This window comes from Labrus mixtus, chromosome 16, assembly GCF_963584025.1.
Source record: "Labrus mixtus chromosome 16, fLabMix1.1, whole genome shotgun sequence".
Lineage (NCBI taxonomy): Eukaryota > Metazoa > Chordata > Actinopteri > Labriformes > Labridae > Labrus > Labrus mixtus.
This window is the reverse complement of record NC_083627.1, coordinates 13,120,596-13,147,176: the sequence shown is the minus strand read 5'-3', so window position 1 is coordinate 13,147,176 and position 26,581 is coordinate 13,120,596. Positions and strand designations below refer to the sequence as shown.

The following is a 26,581-nucleotide window of genomic DNA, read 5'->3' as shown; positions in this document are numbered from 1 at the left end:
TAATGACTTTTCTAATCCACATCTGCTGTTATAACTTTTTTTGTGTTTATGTCCTTTTTCCAAAGTGACTCCCTGCTTTGTGACTGTTTATCTAAATTGTAGTGCTGCAACAACGAATCGATAAAATCAATAAAAATCGATTAATAAAAGTGTTGGCAACGAATTTCATTATCGATTGCCTTTTAGAATAGAATTACTTTATTGATCCCACACTGGGAAATTGTGGAAAGGCACACTTTCAATACGTTGTCAGTCAGATATATTCTTTGCTTTTTTCCCATATTATTTTCTGTTGAAGTTGGAATATATTTGTGTAGGTGTGTGTTTTCCATTTTATTTTAGTTTAATGTTTTTTTAAAGCACTTGGTCAGATTGCTGTAAATAAATAAACAATAAAAAACGAATGTACTTACTACAATGATTTAATAATTTAATGATTAAGCTTCCAGTTTTAATTTTCTGTAATAAGGTGATAGTTAATACACTGCACTGTATGCAAGTGCATTTATAAACTTAATTAAATTTGTGTAAATAAGTTGTTTTTAGGGTACCTGTACGAGTGTAAATAAATATATATTATAAAAACGTGTGTTGTCTCTGCAAGTGCTCTTTGGGTTACTTGCCTTTACATAACAATAATTCATAACTAAAACAACGAGGCATATTGATTAGATGTAAATTGTGCTGTTTTACATACTAATACTATCTTTGTCATTGCAGAAAACAATCATGTTCACCACAGCAAGCATCCGTCTTGACAGATCCTTGGCATCCTCAACATGCTCATCACTGACAGAGGCCTCTGACGATGGTTGAAAATCCCCACCTTGAACCCTGACTACACTCTTCCCTCAAAGATCCATTTCACAAAGCTCATGGAGACGTCCAAGCAGTAACCTGTTGTTTTTGCACTTTTGTTTGCACTGTCAATGAACTAATGTTCTGTTTTTGAATAAACTTGTGGAAATTCAAAATGTTTTTTTTTATCCGATTCATCAATTAATCAGAAAAATAATTAACCGATTAATCGATTATTAAAATAATCGTTAGTTGCAGCCCTAAAAAGTTGCATACAGACTCGTTTCTACGAATAACGTTTGATATTTCAAGCACGCTGTTGACAGACTCAAACACCCAGTTCCACCCGTTCTTCGGTTTTATTTTGCAGCTCCCAACTCTTTATTCATTGCTGATAAACAAGTCAACAAATCAACACATTTTACAAATAATTACTTACAATAAATATATTCATAAATATGTATGTAGGCCTACATGTTTTGTGTCAGACTTTAAATTCGACGTATACACTTTGAACTGCTCCTGTAGATTACTTCAGCCTGCAGCCACGAGGCAGGCTGTAAAGTCTGTTATGTAATCCTTTGAGGCAAAAGCGTCGACCCGTTATTCTAGGTATCTGACAAAAGGCCGGGGTGGTAATTTCCTCTAGATCCACTTTTTAAGATTTTGGTTGAAATTGTCTTTAGGTCCTGACAGAAATTAATAACTCATGTTCTCTGAAAAAGGAACAAAGAAAATCTGTCATCTGTAGCAGTTGTAAAAACTTTGACCAATGTCTGCCACAAGGTACCAATCTGATGAACCAATCACGCCTCCCTGTCTCCCTGCTCGCTCTCTACCTCTTGTGCGCACTAGCCCACAGTCAAAGTAGACGGAGCACTGAGGGAATGCTACTTTCAAAATCATGCTAGATTGGTAAAATGGTTGGTTTAAAATTCACACAATGACACAAACAAGCAAAACAAGCTAATCCCCAATTTCCACAAACTCCACGCACGCTGTGGTCCGTCAACGCCACGGTTTTTGCTGTCGGATGGCGCACGCCCTGCCTCACTGGATCTGTTTCTCGAACGTGAGCACAGCCAAGAGCAGCTGTACGCACATCACGGCAGATCTACAAGATCACGCGGGAATAAAGAGAACAACGTGCCGACAACATGTGTCTTTGTCTCTCTGAGGATGATTTGTTGTTCAGTCTGCGCCTGTTTTGACATCATGTTGATAAAGTGATGGGACATACGATCAGGAGTCCATATATTGTGTTTTATTTTGAAATTGATCGGACACTGTGCGTTTCTTTGTCTTACTTCCTGTCCTGGGTCATTCTATTCTGTCCAGCGTGACGCTAGCCTGCAGCGTGCTCCGTGGAAAAAAGACTTGCTGCGTATTTTGAAACGCAGCAGAGCGTAGTGTCTTGGATACGGGGATAATGCTGCACAGAAAATAAATGGAACAATTACATAAAAACATCAGTTATTATAAATGTGCAAAACATTAGCTTATCCCTGCGGCTCCGGAGATGAACTGCGGTGCTCGCTGTGGAAACTCAATCATGACTAGAAAGGCAGCAAACTAGGACACACACGGAGTATGTGGAAACTGGAGGTAAGAGCAGAAATCTTTCAAATTACTTAACAACAAAAAAAAGTTTTTCATTTAGTAATTTGTTTGTTTGTTTTTTACCACATTTGCAAATTATTACTCAGTGTTCATCTTTGAGAGAGTCCGTCACGTAAACTCTCAATCAAACATAAAACAACAGAAGGACAATGAAAGAAAAGAACAGAGAGGTTTGGACTACGGAAGCCCGAAGAAGACATGCATTTATTCTTCCTTCTTTTTCCTGCGATAACGAGTAAATATCGATCCAAAGTCTTAATTACCTCGAGATAACAACGCCTGTTTATCAGCGATAAACATTGGTTGATTAATTTCCGAGATCTTGACTTATTTATGTCGTTATTGCGGGGTCACAACGCTGATCGTCCCGCCAGCTCATCAGCTGATTTCACAAGATCTCGAGACATTAACTTGTTAAAAGCAGTGTCGTCCCGAGATAACGAGGTAGCTGGAAATTACTCGTCACCATGGAAGACAGAGAAAAATCTAATGTTTGGAGGTATGTCTGCTTCGGGCTTCCATAAGTCTACACTTTGTGGTAGGTAACTTTTCTGTAAGAAGTTAAACACAAAGAACAGAAATCTGAGTCTTTCAGAGACAAAGAAACAGTCACTTTTGGTGGACAAACTTTAATTTGGCGCATTAACCGGCTGAAGTAATCCACTGTAGCATTGTGAAGTGTTTTTCATCTTTTTTCACTTAGATTACAAAAGATGAAAATCAATAGGAATCTGCGTCAGTAGCCTTCTGCTCTTAGCATCATACTGCTTTCTACTTTTCAACAGAGTGAGCCAACGTGCAATTTTTTCCAGCAACATTTGGTTGCTATGAAGCATTTAAACACGCTTCAGTTCTAGCCAGTTGCTGGGAGCCGTCTGCATTGCCAAGAAAATTGCTGAGTGCATCATCAACCTGATACTGAAAGAAGCTCCTCAAAGCTTCCCGTTTTAAACCCCTCCTCATCACTTCTTGTCCCCCCCTCTCCCATCATCCATCCCTCCCCCGACTGTCCATTATTTCCTCCCAAAGCGGAAACCGAATCCTCCTTTCTCCCGGCTGACAGCTTGGAGTCCTCCGGCGATGAAGGTCAGAGCATCGTTCCTCTTCCCTCCATCCTCTCCTCCGTCCTGATAGCTCATGCTCTCCAGAGAGTGACCGCCGGGGAAAGGTGACAGCAGCTGGGCCTTCAGGTCTCCTCTCTGGGTCCTCAGCAGAACCTCCTCCTCCCAGGGCCGCTCCTCCTCCTCCCTCCTGGTCTCCAGCAGGCCCAGCAGGGGGGCGTTTGGAGGGATGAGCCAGGCCATGCTCGGGTCGTCCAGAGCAACCTGGAGTTGAAGGAGGGCAGACTCCAGGTCTTGTCCATCCTCCCTGGGTAGGAGGGCGTTGAGGGAGTGGGGGTACGATGTGACGGTGCGTGGGACGGAAAGGAGGAGAGTGAGGGAGAGGAGGGTGAGCTGAGAGACGCCGAGATGGAAAGAAGGGCTCATCTGGAAATGGAAAGAAGAATCTTTGCTTTCCTCTCTTGTTGATGTGCAAACTGAACATGATTTAACACGTAAGACAAGACGGGAAGAAGGTAAAAAGAATTCACAGAAATCATGAAAGAAAATCAAAGATGCACCACTCTTAAAAAATTATGTAGACGTGTTCATGCAGCACTCAGAAAACTGGCAAGTCGGGCCGTTTTGGTCTTCACTACGCTGACATTTAGATGCTCTCTCACATGTTGAATTATTTCTTCTGTCGTAAATATAGTCAGACCTCTTTGTTAAGAAGCCTTTCTGGAGATAATAATCAAGCATTCAAATACAATGTATTAATTATAAAACAGAAACAGGGGCTGTGATCTCGCTCTGCTCAGAAAGAAAAACTGTCTGCATAAGAAAGCCCAGAAAACACATTGGCTGCGTTTGACAAATTCTCTTGAAGAACATTTATTTTAAAGGTGTAAAAATTGTCGTTATTTAAAACAAAAACTTGGAAACACAAGAGAAGAAAAACGACATGAAAATGTAGATCGTCCAAACTAGCGTCTTACCTTGTGTCGCGATCTAAGTTGCTGTATCTTTTCTAACATTTGTCGACCTTTTTAAAATCTACCCGCCCTCCTTTCTACCCGACCCTCCCACCCCAAGGACACAGGCCGTCGTTGCCTATTGGTCCCCCACGCTCCTCTGACGCACAAGTCAGCGCAGACCATCGTAACCTTCATTCTTTCAGCTGAGAAACTGCTGAGTGTCTCCGCAATTATCGGCGCTTGATGGGGAAGCAATTCACAGAGGGAGCTGCAATTCATTAAGATGTTTCTGACGAGGGGGGGGGTCGCTTCTTTTGTCATCCTCATCGCCATGAAGGTCATCTCACTGGGGACACGGAAACACACCTGAAAGAATTTCATTCAAGCAGTTTGTGTTCTTGGAACTGATGACCAATCAATGGCTCTGAAACTCAGCCTCAATGATGCCGAAGTCCAACTTCGTTTGGTACCAATTATCTGACAGAGACTGCGACCTCGTTTAACGTTTGGCTCAGAAAAAAATTCAAATGTTGGGCTGTTTTCAGATTGATGTTTAGTTGAATAGAATTTATTGAAGTTAAAGAATCAGCTTTCAAATTCTGGTTTATCAGATTTCTGACCTAATCTTGATGTTGTTTTTTAAAGGTTTATTTTGGGTCTTTTTGTGCATCCGCAATCTGGGGAGAGAGAGAGAGAGAGGGGAATGACGGGTCGGATTCAAACTTGGAGGGCACATGGGGGCGCACGTGTGGCACCCAGGTGGGAGTGTCACCCACCTGGGGGAGGGGTTACTGCCCTTTGTGATGTCATGAAGGGTAAATCTCCAAACGGCCTGTTTGAGCACACATTTTCTGAAAAGTGGAGCAGGCAAAAGACAGAGAGGATGGACTTTTCTCATCATTGGAGGGTTTGTGGACAGACTAGAGACACATATTAGTGAACAACATGGTGAAGTGGATTTTAGAGAATATGTGACCTTTAAGTAATTTATAATCTCAATAACGTCCAATATTTATGAATTAATCAACAAGTTTCCTAATTGTATGCATACTGTACGTCATGTTAACACACAGGGGTTTGAGAAAGCAGCAAAAGGAGGATGAATCGTGTGTTACACAAAGAGGACGCTTAGAGAACAGATCTTTCAGGAAACAGTTTTATTCTCCTTCAGGTGTCACACAGGAAGAGAAGAACCTGAAACCAGATGCTCGTTTTCTCAGCAGACAACAACAGTTTGAAAATCTACAAAGTGTTCATTGTTGGTGTTGAAAGAAAACAGAATAACCTACAAAATAAGTTTTCTCCCACCTGTCGCTGGATTGATCTGAAAGCAGTTTAAGATCAAACTTTCTCTTGTTTCTAAAAAGAAGTCACTCACAGATTGAAACCCTCGACTAGCAGTACTGTGGCCTAAAACTACTCTCAGGATCAACCACTCCTTCTGCTCCTCCTCTTGCCTCTCCAAAGTCCTCGTAGGCCTCCAGAGAGGAGGCACACCCCGGTGCACTCTGAGAGTCGTAGTCCAGGAGGAAGTCTGGGCTCTGCAGCAGCTGATGAGGCTGGTTGAAGGCCGAGCTCACAGGTGGGTCGCTGAGCGGGGAGGTGAGCAGAGAGAGCTGCAGGTGGTCGATGGTGCTGTTGGGGAAGGGACGTGATTGGTCCAATGAAGAGCAGTTTGGGGGCGGGGACCGTGTTGGCATGGTAACACCTCTCAGGGGAGCGGAGGGTGAGTTCACCCCGGAGTCCTCAGTGCTGAGGGAGCGTCTCAGTTTGGCCCGAGCGTTTTGAAACCACACCTGGAAGAGTGTGTGTGTGTGTGTGTGTGTGTGTGTGTGTGTGTGTGTGTGTGTGTGTGTGTGTGTGTGTGTGTGTGTGTGTGTGTGTGTTTAAAGGTGAGCGGAAGAAGCACAGGGGATTATTTCTTAAAGGGATAGTTCAGATATTTTTATGCCACAGTTTAACTTTGAAAAAAGCAAAACACTTATCTTCATCCTAAATGTGTGTGTGTGTGTGTGTGTGTGTGCGTGTTTGGGAACTTAAAATGTGAACCTCTCTGTCGTTGACCTTCGTTGTATGTCGTACCTGCAGGACTCTCTTGGGCAGGCCGGTCTTGTGTGCGAGGCAGGTCCAGTCTTTCCCGTCCGGGTTGTGTTTCTGGGCGAAATACGTTTCGAGCGCTCGGAGCTGCTCGCTGCGGAAACACGTCCGGATTCTCTTGGTCCTCCTGCGGGTCCGCTCACCTGCTCCCCTGTCATCCAATCGTGGCTCAGGGCTGCTGACAGACTCCTCCCCTTCAGCTGAAGCCTGATTTTGAGCTGTTTCTCACACAGAGAGTCTTTTGTTAGTAATCGCTCGTTCAGTTGTGGAGTTTTTGTTTTGAAGTCCCTTTTCCAAGAGCGGGTTCTTCGTACGTGCGTTTGCTGACCAACAAATCATGAACGAGAATGTGAGAGCGTAGTTCACTCTGGAGACAATGCATGCCTGCTCAAGTTTCAAGACATTACACGGTTTGTCCAGCACGATGTTTTACAGCAGCGTCTGATTTACTGCGGCCTGCACTCGTCTGGGACGGCTAAGCTGCCCTCTCTGGTATCATACGGACGTCTTTAAAGAGCTAGCATCCAAGCTAGCTAAGTTCTTAGATTCCTTTAACTTTGACTATAACGGCCATGTTCAGGACTTTGTATAACAAGTTTTTTTTACTGCTGAGCCAGTGGCGAGGGCAGAAGACTGCCACGTAAAAGGCGGAGCAAACAGCGACATCATGACGGTAAACTGTGCTTGCATGCTGTGATCCGACAGCTTAAATCAGCCTCATTAGATAACTTATATGTGTTCGACTGGGTTATGTAATAAAACAGAAACCTGTTAAACAACTGTTAGCCTCACTTCTTACGTTAGCTCTGTTACGAGGTTAGCAACATGCTACATGTTGTTGACGGGATGGGGTGGCTGCTAAACTATAGTATTTCCATTCACATACAGTTTAAAGGTGCATGCCGCCACCTAATGTACAAGAGTGTGTTCACCGTCTCTGATCCCCTCTGCTTCTCCCTCTGTGTGAAGGACAATTGAAACCTATTGGACAGAAATGAACACATGACCACACAGCGCTCACCGTCTTTGGTGTTTTGTTCGGGCTGGTCGTCTGTTAGCGTGAAGCTCCCGTCGTCGTGGTAATGAGACTGACAGTAGATGTTCTGACCCTGCATGCAGTACAAGTTCCCTGGAATCAGTTTGACGTCACAATCCTGAAAAACATGATCATTATATAATATATCTGATATAGTTAGATAACAATGACACAGAGCTGTAGAATACAGATTAAAAATGGCAGACATAAATTAACCCATAAAGACAGATTTATAAAATAACTAAAAGCTAAAGTTGTACTGTATGTACTGTGGATCTGTGGATCACCTGGCAGGAGAAGCAGTGAGGGTGAAACGTCAGATCACCGGACCTCATGACCAAAGCGGACGCCGGGATTGGCTGGAAGCAGCGAGCGCACTGACCGCCTCCGAACATCCTGAAGGGGAGGAGAAAAAAATGAGAACAGGTGACACACGTCAGGAAGTACGGACGGACTCTGTGAAGATGGTTAGGATGGTAAGGATGTCAACAAAGTTCAGTGTAGAGAGAGAGAGAGAGAGACAAAGAGAGAGACAGACAGAGAGAGAGAAAGAGAGAGAGTCTGTCTCCACTTGTCATCAAGGACAAGTGGAGACAGACTCTCACTTCCTCCTACACTGTGACATATATAAAGATTTAAGAGAGGCTTTCTTTAATTACATTGATAATATATATCCTGAGTTTATCCATCTCCCCGATCCTCAGAAGCTGCTCTATCTATGTGGAGAGAAAAGTCTGTGTGCAGTACGAGCTGCTAAATATGTTTATGAGTGTGAAACATTAAGACAAAATACACTGAATGTTTCTTATAAATACACTGTAAAAATGATTCATATTATTGTTAATGTTTTTTATTCATATTTGTTATATTTGTATAAAGTGTTTTCATACTCTTAATGATAAAAAGTCAAATGTCACTCAGGTGGGTTCAGTCCACAGGAGAACAGAGTCTTGTGCACACAGTAAAGCAGGTGCCTCATTGGTCAAGACAGCTGTCAATCATGATGTCATACTTATTAATTATTATTAATTAATAATAACTAAAATTCTCAGAAACATAAACACAGTGACGTAAATCATCACGATAAGAGCCAACTATGAAGACAGAAACCATGTTTGAGAAACATTTTGATTTTATAGTTTGTCCCATCTGTTTACATGGTGGAGGTGGAGCTTATGACCTAAACTGCAGCCAGTCAGCAGGGGGAGCTCTAAATGTTTTGGCTTCACTTTTCTGGAGCTGTCGTGTCGTCCATCTTCTTGATTACGTCTTTAATATAGAGATTGTAGTGTTGATGTTAAGAGGATCTTCAGTTTGGTTCATCAGGTAAAAACTGTTTTCCTGTAACTTTCTCAACCGCAGACTGAACCTGCCTCTCTCTCTTTGTTCAGAGGTGATGCCTGACCCCTCAGCTGGTTTAAAACATTTATTAAAAACGGGATCTTTTCTCTGACCTGCAGTAGTCCTGTTGGCAGTAGATGTTTCCGTCCCTCCAGTAGAGCGAGGGGTGCGTCTGCAGCTCGCAGTGACACTGGCTGCAGCGGAGGCAGGCGCCATGCCACACCCCGCCCGCAGCCAACAGGAAGAAGCGGTCGCATACCTGCTCGCCACAGCCGGTGCACATCATCGGCTCCTGGATGGACACGGCTGCAGGAGCCTGAGACGGAAAGACAGACAGATTTATTTATTTTTGTATTGTGATAGTGCTTCACAAATGTTACTAGTCGATAGAAGAAGCTACGATGCGATGCTTTATTGTCCCATTTGGGAAAATGTGTGTGCTGCACACATTTTGTTTCCTCCACAGTTATATTAATATTTGTATTTAAACTCTGTCATGCTCACATTGTCTGCAGCAGCAGCCGTCTCCTCTGCACCCTCCGGGGTGGCGTTAAGCTCCGCCCCCTCCACCTCATCACCAAGGTCACTGCTGTACAACAGGTCCTCGAGGGCTCGGTCATCCGGCGACATCATGATTGTCCTGAGGAGGAAGAGGAGGTAATTATCAGTCCACTCCTTAATCACTGCCCTCGTTAGAGCTCTAAAAATGGCCTCATTAAACGACTCTATTAATAAATAACAACAACAGACATGGAACACCTGAGACACACACACCTGGTCTCTCCCTCCAACATGTGACTGTAAGCCTGCACAGATTATTATTCCATCCATCCATTAAACACAGCCGGCGTGTCTTATCTGAATACTTAAGACTCTTAAGCTAAAACATCACACACCTGACATCATGACATTTTCTCTCTTTTAAAATCCATTCTAAAATGTTTAAACTGCTGCTGCAGGTTTTAAATGTAATTACTAAATCATAACAGCATCTTTTCTTAATCTTAACCATATTTATTTGATATAAACATAAGAATCATTGTATTATATCGGAGTGACTGTGGATCAGTGGTAGAGTGGGTCATCTCTCAACCGGAAGGTCGGGGATTCAATCCCCAGCTCCTGCAGCAACATGTCCGATGTGTCCTCGGGCAAGACACTTTAACCCCAAGTTGCTCCCGCTGCATCGTCGGCGGCGTGTGAATGTGGGAGTGTTGTAGTCAAGACCACTCTAACCCAGACCAAGACATACCCCAGACCAGAGTGCTCCAAGACCGAGACAAGACCAAGACCAAGGCAAAGCGAGACTAAGACTAGACCAGGACCATAAATATCACTGAAAAATGATCATCTTGTGTGCAGGGGGCGTGTCACTTAGAGCGGAACACCGGGGAAGGTTGCGGCCGTAACCGGGGGATAAAAGTCAAACTACAAACAAACCTTCTAATCACAGTAATGATGTGGAAGCCAGTCAGTGGTGGTCTTGACTGGTCTTGATTTAAAATCTTGAGTCAGCCCAGTCTGAGACCGAGACAAGACCGTGTAAAAATGCTTTGGTCTCCAGACCGATTTGGAGTACTACAACACTATGAATGGATGAGTTAATACTGATGGACTCTTTACTCAGCAGCCTCTACCAGCAGGGTGTGAATGTGTCAGCGTGACATGATATTGACATTTGTTACCGTTCCTTTGAGCTGTTTGAGCTCAGTTTGGGATCCCTAACCACTTCCTGTTTCTGTGCTGAACTTCATGTCCTAACCTTCCAGCTACAGAAAGGGCCTTGCTGTATTTCAAAATAAAGGCACACAGGAAGTAAAGTACTCTCAGCTGAAGACAGAACGAACATTCAAAATAAAAGCCTCACTATTTTTATTTTTAAAGCCAATAATGAAATTTCAAACGTCGTAATAAAATCAATATAACAACGTAACTTTGATTCTTTTAATTCAGCTTAAATAAGAAGATATAAAGAAGCTTACCTGTGCTGTGAGGAGACTCCTGGTTGGTTTCCTCTGAGCACGCTCTGTAGCGTCTCTTCAAGCGACAGAAAACAATATGTCCTCCCGACAGCTCACCTGAGCGCTCTCACTCCTGCAGGTTTCTCTGCCACCTGCTGTCTGGTGGTTTCGGGATCATCCACCTGAGATCTGTTTCCACCAATCAGAATGACAGAATGTGAACTGACAGCAGCATCAGCACCTGTCCCCGGTGACCTCCCGACACTCACCTGTAAACAAGAGGCCCAGGTGACTCACAGCACAAACGAAGAGTGATGTGATTGGCCGCCTGGTGAGCAGATAGGTGGAGGCGGCTGCACCCTTGGGACTAATTAAAAATAAAAAAATGATTTTTAAAAGGACGTCTGGGATGGAAGGAGGACGGCTTGATCCCAGCAGGTTTCTGTTGACTTTTGTTTCACACAGAGATTATATCTGAAAACAGATTTAAACTTTTGATAATTTACTGACTAAATCGACTTTACGATGCCTCAACTCGGTTATAAAACAAATAAAAGACAAGGCGGGGATTGCTCTTTCATCAGAGGTCTGTTGCAAACAATAACGTGTCATACATATTTCTTTGTGAAAAAGATAAACTTTCCCATTTTAAAACGTGCTGAATTCCTTCTCATAGCATGTACATCCTTCCATTATCTATACCGCGTTTCACGTTCGGGTTCTTTGGGGCTGGAGCCAATCCCAGCTGTCATTGGGCGAGAGGCGGGGTTACACCCTGGACTGGTCACCAGCCAATCACAGGGCTGACATATAGAGACAGACAACCAGCCACACTCACATTCACACCTACGGACAATTTAGAGTTACCAGTTAACCTAACGAGCATGTCTTTGGACTGTGGGAGGAAGCCGGAGTACCCGCAGAGAACCCACACATGCACGGGGAGAACATGCAAACTCCACACAGAGAGGCTCCTGTCAGACGGGGATTCAAACCAGGAACCTCCTCGCTGTGAGGAAACAGCTCTAACCACTGAACCAGCGTGCAGCCAAGCATGTTCAATGAAACTTTATACAGAATGTGCTGTTAGTTTTTAATGCAGGTATAATCTTAATGAGTGCAGATGTGTAAACGGCTCGAGTATGACCTTTCCACTTCTGAATTTAATTAAAGAACTTTTTATTTTTATAAATAAGTGGTTAAAGTATTTTGCATTTGTACTTGACAGAAAGTGTTTAACTAAAGCACTCAGAGAACACAAATATCAAGCACAATGTCGATACATAGCAGTAAAGTAGGAGAAGTCTTTATTTGCAGCTCAGCGCAGTCTCACATCCTGGTGATGAAGTGGTGGGTCGATGACGACAAAACAAACAGTGTAGGTTTGATTTTCAAACATTTTATTATCATATTCCTTTAGGCAGCTTAATAAAAATAACATTACAAAAAAAATGGAGAGATTTACAAAAAGACAACACGGAGAGGATTTTCACCACGACAAACACACTAAACTCTCCATCACTCACCTGCATCTGATGTAGCCTAGAGCGGACAGCAGGGGGCGCTGCTGAGCTTTAAAGCAGGGCTCAATCAGAATCTGAACGGTGATTTAAAGACCTTCAAACCACCAGCAGACCCTGCGTTTGGTTTTGTTTCAGTTGGAACATTTATCATTAACAAACAAACCTGTACATCCCTTTTAAGTCTGAAAAGCAGAAACATTTTAAATTTTTTTTGCTTAAATAGCAACACAATCTGCAATGTGTTGGAAGAATTCTGCACTCTATTGCTCGTGTAACTGTATGGCAGATGGTTGATGCTTATGTCCGCAGAAATCCAGTCAGAAAGTTACCTCTAAGATTAAAGTGCCGCAGACATCAGCGACTTTTACACCAATACAAATATTCTGTTTACGCTTAGCAGAGGATCTGTGGTGTGTTAATTTATCAACATTTTTTAAATTAAAGGTGAAGCTGGGTAGGAAACATGAGTTGCCTGTTAATGTGGGTGAACTGGCCCTTTAAGTACAGAAATCGAGGGAGCAAAGATAAAACTGAATGAACTGTACAATCTACAGTAAAATACTGATAACTGACCTCTATACACATGAAAAAATATGACTTCAACTCTGCTGAAGTGAAAGCAACGCTCTCTTTTATATAAATGTGTGTGTGTGTGTGTGTATGTATCTGTATATGTGTGTGTGTGTATGTATCTGTATATGTGTGTGTGTGTATGTATCTGTATATGTGTGTGTGTATGTATCTGTATATGTGTGTGTGTGTGTGTATGTATCTGTATATGTGTGTGTATGTATGTATCTGTATATGTGTGTTTGTGTGTGTGTGTATGTATCTGTATATGTGTGTGTGTATGTATCTGTATATGTGTGTGTGTGTGTGTGTGTGTATGTATCTGTATATGTGTGTGTGTATGTATCTGTATATGTGTGTGTGTGTGTGTATGCATCTGTGCGTTTGTGTGTGTGTGTGTCTGTATACGTGTGTGCGTGTGCTTGTGTGTGTATGTTTGCACATGTTTAAACACACTGCCGTCCATGCATGTGTTGTGTTTAGCAGTTCATTCTCCTCCTCTTCATCCTCTGAAGGCCGACGGTCTCATCTTCATCTCAGTGAACGAGATGGAGTGCTCTTTCCCTTTCCAGCTGGTCCAGATAATACCCTGAAAAACACACACACACACGCACGCACACACACACACATACAAAAGTCAGCACAGAGACTCAAAGTGCAAAAGTGCCATAACTAAGCTGAGCCATGATCACGTCTTTGTACGTTCATATTGACGGCGTAATATTTGTGTCTCTGTGAATTCCCATTGAGTTTCGGCGTTGCAGATGCACGTCACAGCGGGAATTCCACACACACACAGTCAGACACAGACATGCACGCACACACACACACACACAGCACTGAACTCCCCCGCTGCCTACGCTGAAGCCGTCACACATGTAACGCCTCTCTGTTACTACCCCCCGAAGACAGTACAGAGCGGGGATAACTTCAAATTACGACTAAACAGCAGTGGAATAAAGTCGACCCCTTCGGACGAGGTTACCTGGTGTTTGACGTCAATGCCGTAGAGGCCGTTGAGGTTGGCCTCGTGGCAGTTCTTGTACCACCAGCCTCCTCGGTATGACATGGCACAGCGGGTGATGAACGGCGTTGGGTCGCGGTCTTTGGTGGAGAACAACCGGGTGTTGTGATAAGTGAGAGAGTCGCCTGAAAGATGAAGGACAAGAGGAATGAGGAATGTAATTAAAAGTACAGAAATAGGTAAAAAACCATAAATAATAAGAAAACTATAAGTTTTATTACATTTTATGAATTACTTGTAGGTAAGTGAGTGTTAAGTAAAAGTTTCCATTTAAGGGCAAGTGTTAGTTTTAGCCTGTTTTCTGTATTTAAGGTTCAAAATACATAATGGGTACAAAACGCTGGGGTCTTTCAGATGTATCCACTTAAAGTTGTTTTTTTTTGTCCCTGAAAGGCTCAAATTGTTTTTCTTAAGAGTCTGAACACATTACAGAAAAGATTCCTACAGAGCTATAGCTTTTTAAAAAATTTAAAGGAAGAATGTGTGACTTTTTGATCCAGAAGATGTCGCCATTGAGCACCAGCATGAAACCAAAACAAACTTCTGTTTGGCCACACCTCCTCCATACTGAAGCCTCCGCTCTACTCCAGCTGCACAACTCCATCCCCTCTCCACTCGCGTTCGCATGAAAGAGTCAAGCGCAAGCAGCGGACAAAATTGTCCTTGGCTGCAGTAGCCATTATTGTTGTGTTATCGGGCTAATGTTAGTGCACTTTTGTTAGCTTGTGTATACATGTACACAGAATGACCGTGATCTAAAAACTGTTACGTGGCATCCATATAATCAGTGAGTATGTTCTTCTCTCTAGTCCTTGACTAACACAGCTTTTATACTCAAGGGGAGGAGCCGGCCGTCACGTCCATGTTAACACAGCTCTGACAACAACACAGCCAGTGGGACTCGAGCTTCTCACTCATTGTAGACAGTCATAACTCAGAGACACATTTACACAGGATAGACTTGATATCTGATATATTTATGGGTAACATGTTGAACAAAAAGGTCTATTTCTGTAAAACAGAGAAAAACAATCGGAGCCTGTCAGGGACAAAAAAAACAAAAAAACTACTTGATATTGTAGCCATTACAGCCTGTTTAGCGGCTGTTGACCTGAGAAGTCTTCAGGACCCAGGTTAAAAAATGTGAGGATGAAAGATCATAAAGCTCTCCGATCCGTCTCTTCCTCTTACCTGCAGTGCCGCTGTATCCGCCCACAGTCAGTTTGTAGTTCCTCCTCGCCACTTCAAAGGTTGAGTATTTAGCAAACACTGACTCGTCTTTGTCTCGCAGGTCGACTCGCAGATTCATCTTGGTAAACGAGGTCAGGTTGTGGAGGCTATCCAGACCTGAAAGATTAACCAGTTTCAGACGAACTCTTGACTTATTTTTGTTTTTCGAGTAAAAAGAAGTCCTTCACTGTTAAGTATAAGACTGGCAGAATTCTCAATATGCTTCAGTTTTATATTAAGTTTCTCTCACCCAGCCAGAACTCTCCACTCAGATCCCCAAACCCTTTCTGGTAATCCTTCCAGCCTCTGAAGAAATCCACCGAGCCGTCCTTTCTCCTCTGGAAGACCTGCAGACAGGAATCACAGACCAGGTTCTACTACAGAAAACATCAAAACGATTTGAGATTACAGGCTGAAGAGCATTTATCGTACTATCCAGCCCCCTCCGTCTGTCTCCATGTCGCAGTAAACCATCATCGATGTCCCGAGTTTCCCCTGAGGGAAGATCTCGACCTCCCCTGATGTCTTGATGCCGTTAAGCAGCTCCTGAGAGCAGTCTGTGGGGAAGGGGAACCTCAGGGTGCCTAAGGGAGAGGAAGAAGAGATGTTAGACTTTAGCGTTCCATCTTTTGTGAACCCTGACTTACGTGTAACATGTGAGCAGCTGTTACCAGTGGTGAACTCAGTAAAGATGGCAGCAGAGTAATGTCCTCCCTCCGCTGCCTGCAGCTGCACCTTGTACTTGGACCCAGGATGAAGTCTGGTCAGGTTGAACTGAGTTACTGCTGCATCTACAATCAACTCCTGTGGGCAAAACACACAGAGTAATTTCCAATGGTGCCCACGTACAGACAACTATGGAGCAGATTCAAATCAAATCATCTGAAGGCTAGGGGGTAAAGTGGCTTTAAGCTAAAGATTGAAACAAACACTGATTGGACATGTTAAATAATTTACTCAAGTTCTGCCCTCAAGGACAAATCTGGGGCATTTGTGCTCTACTTTAATGTCCATGTTTTGTGTGCAAGAACTACAGGATGCTCTGAGAACATGCATAAAAAAATAAAAACATTTGACTGCCAAATTTCACCTTCATTTCCTGATCTTCGGTCTGATATGTCAGTCTGTAACTTCCAACGGGTTTTGAGGGGGGTTTCCATGACAACAGAGCGGTGCGAGGGGTCACGTTGCTAGCCTGGAGGTCTCGAGGATTATCCCCATGTCCCCCAGAACCTGCAGAGGAAAATCATTAAGTTATATAAGCCCAAAGCTGTAAACCTAGGGGAAACACTGCACTGTCACACTATGTGGTTTGATATCAGTGCTGTAGAAAATCATTAAATCAAACTGCAAAATCAGAAACAGAGAAGAAAAGTCCTCAAATGTAAATGTTCAAAATTTTATTTTGATAGAAAAGGATTAGAAACCGAGGTCCACATACAGTTTGGTTTGGAGTGATGGTCCCCTGTTTGTACTATAAGAATGTATTAGTGTGTGTGAGTCCACTGGTATCTGGTGGTAAAGCTGAAAAACTTAAAAAAGTAATTTGAAGTGCAGTGACAAAACAAATGCTACATTTTGTAATCTATTTATATTTTGTCATAATGTTTCAAAATAAAGGTCCTCACTCGGTCTGCGGAGAATGACGGTCCCCTGTTTGTAGCATAGGTATGTACGTGTGTGTATTGACCTCTGCTGGTGTTGAGGCTGAAAACATCTTTTTAGTACATCCGCTTTAAGTGTCAAGCCCTTCTTTAATATGTGAGAAACACTAGAGGGTGTCAGTCCCATCTTGGCAATTTGTGTTAATTATTTATTTCAAATAAATACATTAATGTTAAAATACTTCAAAAGTAAATGTTTTATGTCTCTTAATATGTGAAGCGTTATGGTCCGCTGGCATGTATGTTTGTTTGAGTGCACTGACCTCTGGTGGTACGTTTAAACAATACTTGAGGATTAATGTAAATCTTCAATAAATTAAAAAATAATGTAAAGTGAAGTTATGGGAAAAGACCTCAACAGAAATGTTTAACTCTTATGGAAATGATCGTAAATATTAATTTAAAGAAAACGACTTTGCAACAAAGTTAAGGGAAAAGACCACATAGGTACCTTTTCTACTCTATATGTTTTCCAAAATGACAACAAAACAAAGATCCTCACTTGGTTGGTTTAGAGTGACAGTCCTCTGTTTGTAGGACAGCTATGTTTGTGTGTGTGTGTACTGACCTCCGGTGGTAGTGAAACTGGTGGTGGCCTCTGTGCTCTCCTTGCTGCCCAGCTGGCTGGTTATGGTGACGGTGTAGGTGGTGGATGCCTCAAGGCCGCTCAGCCTGTGTTCTGCTGCGTTTCCAGACACTGAGATCCTCAACTCTGAGTCTGAAACAACACAAAGCAGTTAAATTCAAAAGAGGATATTTAACAGCCAACAGGGACGACTAATCTTTGGTTTCTATCACCACTTACCCGTTCCAGAGCCGTAAACAATGGCGTACTTGTCAACGGCGGCCAATGCTGGTCGCCACAATAACAAGGCGTTGGTGTCTGTGACGTTTACGGCTCTGAGGTCTGTAGGGGGGTCAGGTACTAAAAAGAGAGACACACAGACACATTTTTTTGTATCTGCACCAAAAACAAACCAAACATACAAAACAAGATTCCAAAAAGCCCCCAAGAATGAAGAGTGATGCTGATGATGTAAAAGAGAAAACAAGATTTTGCACTGTGAGACAGATTTTGTTTGGTTACACAATCAGTGATGGGAATCGTCTGACAAAAGAAAGCTGTTTTGAAAGAACACAGCACTGAGCAAATCCAAGATGAGTCTCCTTTGAGTAAAAACTCACAGATGGTTTCCAGATCAAACACCTGCTACAGATATAACCATATGACCAATGATTTCAGAATGAAACTAAAGAAGATATGCAGGTTTGAAAATGTCACAGATCCCAAAATGTAACTCTTTATCTCATCTCCATAACTGTTTAAAACACTTCATAATTAATGTAATTAAGAAACAGGGACTGAAAGAAATCATTAACAGACATTTACAATGCAGAGATATCCCCCTTTAATAATACAGGCGGCCTGAGATGTATATTGTATTTTCTCATTGTTTTAATGTTCAGCTTCTCTCAGCTATGACAGTAAAACAGTTAAGTAAAAACTGAAACCCTGAAGACTTACAAGTTGTGACAAAGTCTTTTAATGGATCGCTCTCGTCCAAACCAAGCACAGAGATGATGCTGACCTCGTAGGTGGAACCAGGTGAGAGCTGAGAAAGTCCTAAAGTGGAGTCACCTGAGTCCACAGACACCGACACTGGCTCACCTGCAAGGACACAGATTCAACATAATACTACTACTAATAATAACTTTATTTATATAGCACCTTTTAAAAACACAGGTTTACAAAGTGCTTTGACAAACAACAAAAACAAGAACAAAGCAAACTAGACCAAACACAGAATAACATTAACAACAGCAAGAATATAACAGATGCAAAATACTAAAAATAATGAAATACAATTCAACAGAAAAGAACCCAACACGATACCCAACAGACATATATAACCCCGACCATCACAAGAACCATCATAAGAACCCAGGCAAAACAAGAACCCAACAGCACGAGCTGAGACCAAGAGGACCAAAGATTTAAAAAGATGTAAGAAATTAAAAGAGCTAAAAGCAAATAAAAAGATAACAGCAATAAGAAGGTAAGAGCAGTAAAAGAAATAGAAACAAGTGGTTAAAGGATTAAAAAAAAACTATAATATTAATACAAATACAAAGTAAATATAAATATGAAACATAAATTGACAAAGTAAGTAAGATAAGAAATTACCAAGTTAAAACATAAGAGGAGTTAAGATAAGAGCATAAATACGAGATAAGAGCATAAATAAAGAGCGTAAATAAAAGGACAGTAAGAATTAAAAGAAGATAAAAATAGTAAAACCAGTAAGAAAAGACACTAAGAAGACGACATCACATAAAAGCGAGTCTGTAAAAGTACGTTTTAAGAAGGGATTTAAAAGAATTGAGGGAATCTGCAAGTCTTATCTCCTCAGGGAGGTCATTCCAAAGTCAAGGGGCCCTGACTGAAAAGGCCCGGTCACCTTTAGTTTTAAGTCTTGACTTTGGAATGACCAGGAGGCCCCCACCTGAGGATCTAAGACATACCTTTCCTTTTCAAGCTGAAATGTCCAAGATATTTACAGTAAACTAACAAATGTAAATTAAAGGCTAATGGATACTTTTTAATTTAAATGCCACTGTATATGAAGGGTATGAACTGGTAAGAAAATACTAGAAAAAATAAGAAACTTAAAAATATTTGGAGGGACAGATTACATTTTTTTGGACATTAGGTGCAGTCCATAGGGAGGGGGAGGGGGGGCCTGACATGGCCAGCCGTTTCAGACCCCTGGTTTACACTGTTTCTGTCACTAGGGTTAGAGTTATAATTCACAAGGGACAATTGTGTGAATAGGCTGCAAATACTTTTCACTTCTTCCAAGAAATGTGTCATTCTACATGTCTAGTAAAAGGTCTATGAAGAGAACAAAAGTTAACATTAAGACAAGTAAGAAGATTCTTTATCAGTGCTGAACCAGCTTCTGAACTTAACTACAAACAAGCAATGAGATTAAAGGAAGTAGATGAGGCATAAAGGCTACAAAACATTTGTCTGAATATGGATTTATAAAATAATAAACATTTCTTTTATCTTATTTCTAACTCGCATGCCTTTGATAAACCTTCTTAAAAGTCCTCAAATCCAAAATCCAGCCTGTGGCTCCCTTCCCGCATGTCATTCCCTACTCTCTCTCTCCCTGATTTCCTATCCACAGTCCTATCTCTCCATTAAAGGCACAAAAAAGCCCCCCAAAAAAAATCAAAAAATCAAAAAAAAAACAAAAAAAAACTCCTCACCTTCCTCCTTGTGGGTGTAGGTCACCTTGAAGCCACTGATGGAAGACTTTGGTTTGGTCCACGACACAGTCAGAGAGTTATCGGTCAACTCGCTGAAGACTATGTCAGTGGGAGGCTCCGGGCCTAAAGAATACCGTGAAAAAGATGAAAAACAGCTCATCAGAAATATATCAAAGAAGATGAAATGAAAACTTTTTATAGATAGTGTGAAAGGTTTCATTAAAGTGAAAAGACGTAGAAAGAGTGAAAACAGTGTACACTGAAATTTATTTACAAACCACACATTTACTATTAGTGCTTTGATAAGTTGATGTGTATATATGTACAGTGCAAACATATATACAGTATACAAATCATATACAGACATATAGTAACTGGTTTTAACAATGAAATGCAGGTGATGGATCCTGGACAGCAGCACAAGAAGAAAGAGGAAATTCAATAGTTAACTGGTCCGTTTAACCTGAAATATAAAGTACGGCAAGACTGGAGAAGTCAAACGAAAATAGATATTTTTCATATTTAACCACGTGTTGTTAAATATAGGACAAACAAGTGGACTCTTTTTCTCTGAATGTGTAAACAACAGTTTGGCATGCATCCTGAAATGCATGTTTTCTTCCATTTCTGTAAAGTTTCATATTCACACACTCATATTACAAAGGAGCACTAGACTGTCCTTGTAATACCAATAATCCATACTGTAAACCTGTACAGTACAGACACACGTTTGATATGTTATTTCAATCATTTTGGTATTGGATTAAAAGCTGAAGACAGACGAACAATGGAGACCAGCCGTGGTCTTACCCTGCTTTGGGTGAGAGGTGACGGGGTGTCAGTGAAGCTGGCTGTTAGCTTACCCTGAATGAGAGAAGACCAGAGCGGCAGTGAATGAATTTGATTGTTATGTTATTACTGTTGTGGTTTGTTTTAAACTCTCATTTGATGTCAACTCAGTCAGGTTGCTGGTCTACAGTCCTTAACATCATTTTCAATCATCATTTAGTCCCATCTGAACCCTTAAGGGAGGGTAATTAGGGGTGTGGCTGAGTTGAATGACAGTTGGGTGCGCCATATCTGTTTGCCAGGAGGCGAAAGGCCTGCTTCTGATCCACCTCTCTGCCTTATTCGAGATATATCGGTAGAGTCAGCATTTCCAGAATTTCCAATATGGTGACCGCCATCATTGGACTTCATAATGTCTCTTTAGAAACTAATGGGTGACGTCACGGTGATTACATCTACTTTTCATGCTTTCTATGGCCTGAACCAAACCAAACTGAATATTTAAAAACTTTCATCAGGTGTTTATAATGTACATATCTAAAAAGAAACATGCTAAAGTACCTATTCAACAAAAAGACCACTTCAATCTCGATACATTCGCTTGTGTGTATCTTAGCTTTGTAATAATCTGTGATAAATCCTGCCTGAGGTTTGACATCAAATAACAGAGTGTGTTGTTATGGTTGAGATCATGTTGATTGTTATGATGTATGACTGATAGTTCATGAAAATGGGTAATTTATAAATGAATGACAGCTCACAAAGAAATACACAAATACAGCATCGATAGGGCAAACAATGAACACCAAGAATCACTGAAAACAAAACAAACATGTTATGACATTACCAGAGCTGTAAATGACAAATATGAGAGGAGAAACTGTAAATTGCAAGTTTACAGTTTAAAAGAGCATCACAGCACTGGAGCTCTTGAAATAAACACGAAAAAAGCATTTAGTTGGTGAGCAAACATTTATAGTTTTAGAACGAGTGATAATTAGTTCACAAATAACATTTTGTTTAGATCTACAAAAGACATGGGTGCAGTAAAGACGTGACATGGGTGAACAGGTTTCCCTTTCTTAGAAAATGGTGATATAAAACAAGAAGGGTTGTGGAGATAACTTCACAACATTGACAGTAATGTTGAAGCAATGTGCAGTAGTAACTGATGTTGTTCTACTGTCACAATTGCTTGTACCTGTACTGATGACGAGCTTGTGCAGTCTGGACAGGATGCCAGGACCCTTTCCAAGCAACGTTATGGTGTAGTCAGTCTGAGGAGGAAGGTTCTCAAACTGGAAGGAGCGAGCTGAACCAGGAAGAACTTGTTTGAAGGTTTTGTCACTTCCTGTGACAGGTTTAGCTGTGATGCTGCTCTGGATCGTTGGAAATTCTGTAAAAACACTTTCTGGTACCTTATTTTCATCCTCGTTTTTTCCAGTTTCTGATTCCTTTTCTTCGGTTGTTTGATCGCCATCCTCTTTCTCAGCGTCTTCCTGTTCTTCTTCCTGATCTTTCTTGGTGTCCTTTTGCTTCGGCCCTTTTTCATTTTTGTTTTGTGTCACAACAAAATTTTTATACTTTCCTTCTGGTGAGTCCCATACAAGCATGAATCCATCTGATGTCTGGTTTGTCACTCCCACATGGTCCAGAGGTTCCCTTGTGACTCCAGTGGAAGAAACATTTGATCCTGTCAGAGTTTTGGAATCAGTCCTTCCCATCTTTTTAGTTTTAATGGGAAGCTCACTTCTGGAAGTATTATAGGTTTTTGTACTCTCTCTTCTTTTACCCCCACTATAGTACTGTCTGTTATGGCCTTGATTTTGTGTTGTTAGACCTCTAGTTGGGGGTCCTCTCTTTGGAACTGTAACCGGTCTTTGTGCTCTATGACCCAAATCGGTTGACCCAATGTTTTTGATTGTTGGGCTACCTTGACTTATAAAGCCAGTGTTTTTGCCACCATTGACTGCCTCTTTAAGTGTGTCAGTGTTAGGTTCTTGGGTGCTAAGTTCTTCCACCCTCTGTTTAATCGTCTGAATCTGAGCGTTGGGCCTTCCTTCTAATATGTTAGTTTCTGCTTTTTCAGTCGTGTCAAGCTTGTTTATATGGGCACTTGAAATTACCACAGTACTGCCTTGTTCTCCTACTTGTCCATTTTGGACTCCCTGGGCTGGGATGGAGGTATTCTGCCCTCCTGGTTTGTTTTCAGGGATTTTGTGGATATTCTTTTTTTCTAAAAGGTGAGTTTGACTTTCAGCTGCAATACTGCTGCCACTATTTATCCTTCTTGTTGGGAGAGGCCTTCGCAAGGGACCTCTATAGGGATGTTGAGGTTGTCTCAGATTTGTATGGGTTTTGTTTTGGAAACGGTGACCAAACGTTGGGCGAGGGACCTGACCAACTTTTGTTGGGTGATGAGAAGAGGACCCACCACTTTCTCTGAGAGTCTGATTGAACTCATTGGTCATTCTTGTTGTGAACATATTTGTCCCAACGCTGTCATTGCTTTGCTCTCCTTTTGGACCTGTTCCTTTAGCAGGATAGGATTCCTTAGAAACAGGAGAGGGTGAGGTGGCTGGAGTTTCAGTGGAAGATAACAGCTTTACCCTTGTTTCTGATGCAGGATTTAAAGGTCGAGAGGGGGGAGGAAGCTGCCTCAAATTTGGGCGAGTTTGGTTCTGGAGGTGTCCAAAGTTTGTAAATTGGCGATGCGGGTATCCTCCTTTTGGAGGAACACGGCGAAATGGGATTTTACCTCTTGCTGTTGGCACCTTTTTCTCATTCTTTTGATCTCCAGATGATGTAGGTGTAGTTGTCCCGTCTTTATTTCTAATAGTATGACTCACAGGTACATTTACCTCAACTGAGGGTGATTCCTCTGATGCAGATGGTGATGCTGTAGACAATAATTCACTTGGTGATCTATGTGTGGTCTCTGATTCTGTTCTAGGGACAAGGTTCAAATGTGAAGGGGGATGTTGAGGAACTCTCAATTTTAGATTCTTCAATTTTCCTATATTTGGATTTTGGCGGCGATCATATGCAGGTTTTGTTGGTGTGCGACGGAAAAAAGGTAAGCTGACATTCCCTTTGGTTGGTAGTCTTCTATCTTCAGATGATGCAATGTTTATTGTACTTCTGCTGTTTTCAATGCCTCGTTCTTTGCTTCCTGATGAATCAGAATTTTCTGTGCTAGAATGGGAAGTAGACTGTGAAGATAATGGAAGTGATGATTGTGATGATGAGGGTGATGAATTAAGATGCGTGACTGATGATAATGGCTCTACTGTTGATGAGGAAGAAGCAAGTGGAGGTGATGGAGATGATGACTGTGATGATGATTGTGAGCTTGTCAAGGATGATGAAGAGGACCTGTATGACGACAGTGGCTTCAGCCCACCTACAATCTGCCCTCTTACTGTTTCAGCATCAACAGAGATGTCTGATGGTTTGGACAGGTGAACAGAAAATGTTGTTATATTCAAACTGTCAAAAGTGTCCGTCAGGAGCTTATGTAAAGGATCTGGTGAATAATCAAGGTCAGGAGAATCATCTGTTTCAGTGGAACCTTGCTGTAAGCCTGGTGTCTTCCCTGCCAGAACTTGTCCAGCCTCTTTACACCCGCTGCCTCTGCCCTTAATGGGTAATCTGAAGTGTGTCACTTTAATTTTGTTCATACATTTCTTTTCTTGGCTTTGAACAGTCCCAGTTGGCTCTGAAGACATTGAAGCGTTTTCGTTTCCTCTGCCTTCTTTGCCAACATCTGGTTGCTCTCTGGAGCCAACAGCAAAAGTTGGTCCCTGCAAGCTACTTTGTCTCTTTGTATCTAAATCAATCCCAGATATTAGAGCTGGATTTTTGGCATCCGTCCTGTCAGTGTTTTGTCGCTTTGCACCCTGGTCCCTTAAATTCAAAGCTGTTGTCCCGTCATGGGTAGTGGGGACAAGTGGTTGAGAATTTTTGGCAAATATTGGTGGGTTATTTTTCTCACCAATTCGGGTGATTTTCAAAGGACCTGGGTCAACTTTCCTTCCACCATGCACGACTCTAGTTGTGTTGAAACGGAAAGTCCTTGTGACATTTGGCTTCTTGGACAATGTGGGCCTTTTAGCAAGTTTGGGCCTGCTGCCATCTGTTGGCATCTTTTTGCTGGGAAGAGGTTTTGTCCTTGCAATCAGAGAGGTTGTGGAGTCTCTGTTAGATGCATCAGTACCTCTGACTGTAACAGCATCCTTATCGCTCTTATCTTCCCCACGGTTCTGATTGTCAAAGTTTTGTTTCTCAGCTGATGGATAAAATTCTTGATCTTTGTCACCAACATCTTGTCTTGGTGCTTTTGTGACCTGCAAGGTCAAAGCTGATGGTGCCCATGGTAATGTCTGCCCTAAAGATATAGAAGGAGTGAGCATTTGGATTAAATGTTACAAGTTATGATAAACTGTTGTTAAATAATCCAGAAGACATCATATCTAGAAGACAAGTTTGGAAGAGAAGTTGTTTAGTAAGTCGTTATAGTTATACTTTACAGCAGTTTGTACATTATTCTGCGAGTGCAAACTAGTCAAACAAATCAGGTCAATGGTATCTCTGAAGAACCTGCAAAGAAAAGTTGAAATACGGTTAATATTCAGCTCACTCCGCGGAAATTGACAGGCTTGGTGTCTGGGTCACTGTTGAGAGGGAAATGTCATGGCTGAGTGGTTTCAGGACTATTTTCCTGTTCATTATTTTTGCTGCTGGAGGGTTGCGGCTGGATCATGCTTCATTAAGTTTTCTCCACACTGTTATGTGTTTTATATGATGTGTTCCATTGAATGACGAGGTGTTAAAACACAAAAACCTTCCCTTTCCTTCGTTTAGCTGGAGCAAGTCAGTTCTCACCTCAGTAGTTCTGCACAAGAAACACACATACGATAACCCACTTGAATTGCTCAACAAAGTATTTATCCAGCCGGGGGGTGTAATGCTGAGACCATAATGCTGGTGTGCTTATGTTGTTATTCATAAAGGGAACAATTGTGTGTTTGAATAAGGCGGATACTTGTGATATTTGGTAGTTGTTATACGGATACATTACATTTGGGAACAGATTTTTATTAATTGAAATATAGCATGTCTCCAACTAAACCTTTAAATGGCTCCATGCAAAGTGACATCAGTCACCAGACAGTGTAGATATATGATGTTTTAGTTTATCCTCAGCTGCACGTACAAATGTCTCTTGCAAATGGAAAAACCTTGAATATAACATCAGAATTCTGTTTTACTTTTATATGAACTCTTAAGGTAAGCTTTCCAAATGATGTCTCCAAATTTAGTCAGAAATAATTATATTCTCAGAGTGTAAGATGTAATTTAATAAGGAAAGGCTGCAATTTGTGTAACAGAAGCTGCAGCCATATGAGCTTAAAATAGTCCCCTAAATATAGTAATAAAATATAATATAATAGTATAATAGTATAAATATAATAGTCCCCTAAAATAGTCCCCTAAATAGTCTCCCCTTAAAATAGTCCCCTCCCCCTAAATTATAGGAAATCTTTCTTCTTTTCCCTGTTGAGTAATACTGAAAGTAAAGTGCCCCTTAGCTCTATTTCTGTATCAATTCTTTATTCCTTGTATATATTTTTTT

General features: G+C 41.6%; 4 protein-coding genes across 7 annotated transcripts in view; 1 reads left to right on the top strand and 3 right to left on the bottom strand.

Moving 5' to 3' along the window:
• Positions 1 to 26,581, top strand: part of LOC132990790 (uncharacterized) — a 527,599-nt gene that overhangs the window by 183,127 nt on the left and 317,891 nt on the right. The gene's annotated exons all lie outside the window — the stretch shown is intronic.
• qrfp (pyroglutamylated RFamide peptide) lies at positions 2,224 to 4,395 on the bottom strand. The gene has a single exon (XM_061060066.1). It carries the CDS (start codon positions 3,903 to 3,905, stop codon positions 3,432 to 3,434), a length of 474 nt encoding a protein of 157 aa, XP_060916049.1. The 5' UTR covers positions 3,906 to 4,395; the 3' UTR covers positions 2,224 to 3,431.
• On the bottom strand, positions 5,385 to 11,014 carry LOC132991591 (LIM/homeobox protein Awh-like). 2 transcript variants are annotated; one of them, XM_061060390.1, is made up of 7 exons: positions 10,892 to 11,014; positions 9,414 to 9,549; positions 9,023 to 9,225; positions 7,856 to 7,964; positions 7,554 to 7,686; positions 6,518 to 6,750; positions 5,386 to 6,231 (listed from the first exon to the last, which is right to left on the bottom strand). In XM_061060390.1, exons 2-7 carry the CDS (start codon positions 9,540 to 9,542, stop codon positions 5,830 to 5,832), a joined length of 1,209 nt encoding a protein of 402 aa, XP_060916373.1. In that variant the 5' UTR covers positions 9,543 to 9,549; positions 10,892 to 11,014; the 3' UTR covers positions 5,386 to 5,829. The 2 variants fall into 2 exon arrangements, with proteins under 2 accessions (XP_060916372.1, XP_060916373.1); XM_061060389.1 differs by lacking the exon at positions 10,892 to 11,014 and having other exon boundaries at positions 5,385 to 6,231; positions 9,414 to 9,678.
• The window catches only part of LOC132990874 (tenascin), a 49,228-nt gene continuing 34,900 nt past the window's right edge, over positions 12,254 to 26,581 (bottom strand). The window contains exons 9-20 of one of the 2 annotated variants that reach the window (XM_061059349.1): positions 22,148 to 25,333; positions 20,158 to 20,280; positions 18,407 to 18,550; positions 17,687 to 17,806; positions 17,450 to 17,599; positions 16,308 to 16,450; positions 15,889 to 16,021; positions 15,650 to 15,801; positions 15,468 to 15,564; positions 15,179 to 15,334; positions 13,949 to 14,112; positions 12,254 to 13,552 (exon numbers count right to left, since the gene is read on the bottom strand). In XM_061059349.1, coding sequence (XP_060915332.1) covers positions 13,466 to 13,552; positions 13,949 to 14,112; positions 15,179 to 15,334; positions 15,468 to 15,564; positions 15,650 to 15,801; positions 15,889 to 16,021; positions 16,308 to 16,450; positions 17,450 to 17,599; positions 17,687 to 17,806; positions 18,407 to 18,550; positions 20,158 to 20,280; positions 22,148 to 25,333 — 4,655 coding nt within the window. In that variant the 3' untranslated portion in view covers positions 12,254 to 13,465. The remainder of the gene's footprint in view (positions 13,553 to 13,948; positions 14,113 to 15,178; positions 15,335 to 15,467; positions 15,565 to 15,649; positions 15,802 to 15,888; positions 16,022 to 16,307; positions 16,451 to 17,449; positions 17,600 to 17,686; positions 17,807 to 18,406; positions 18,551 to 20,157; positions 20,281 to 22,147; positions 25,334 to 26,581) is intronic. The other variant, XM_061059350.1, reaches the window with a different exon arrangement.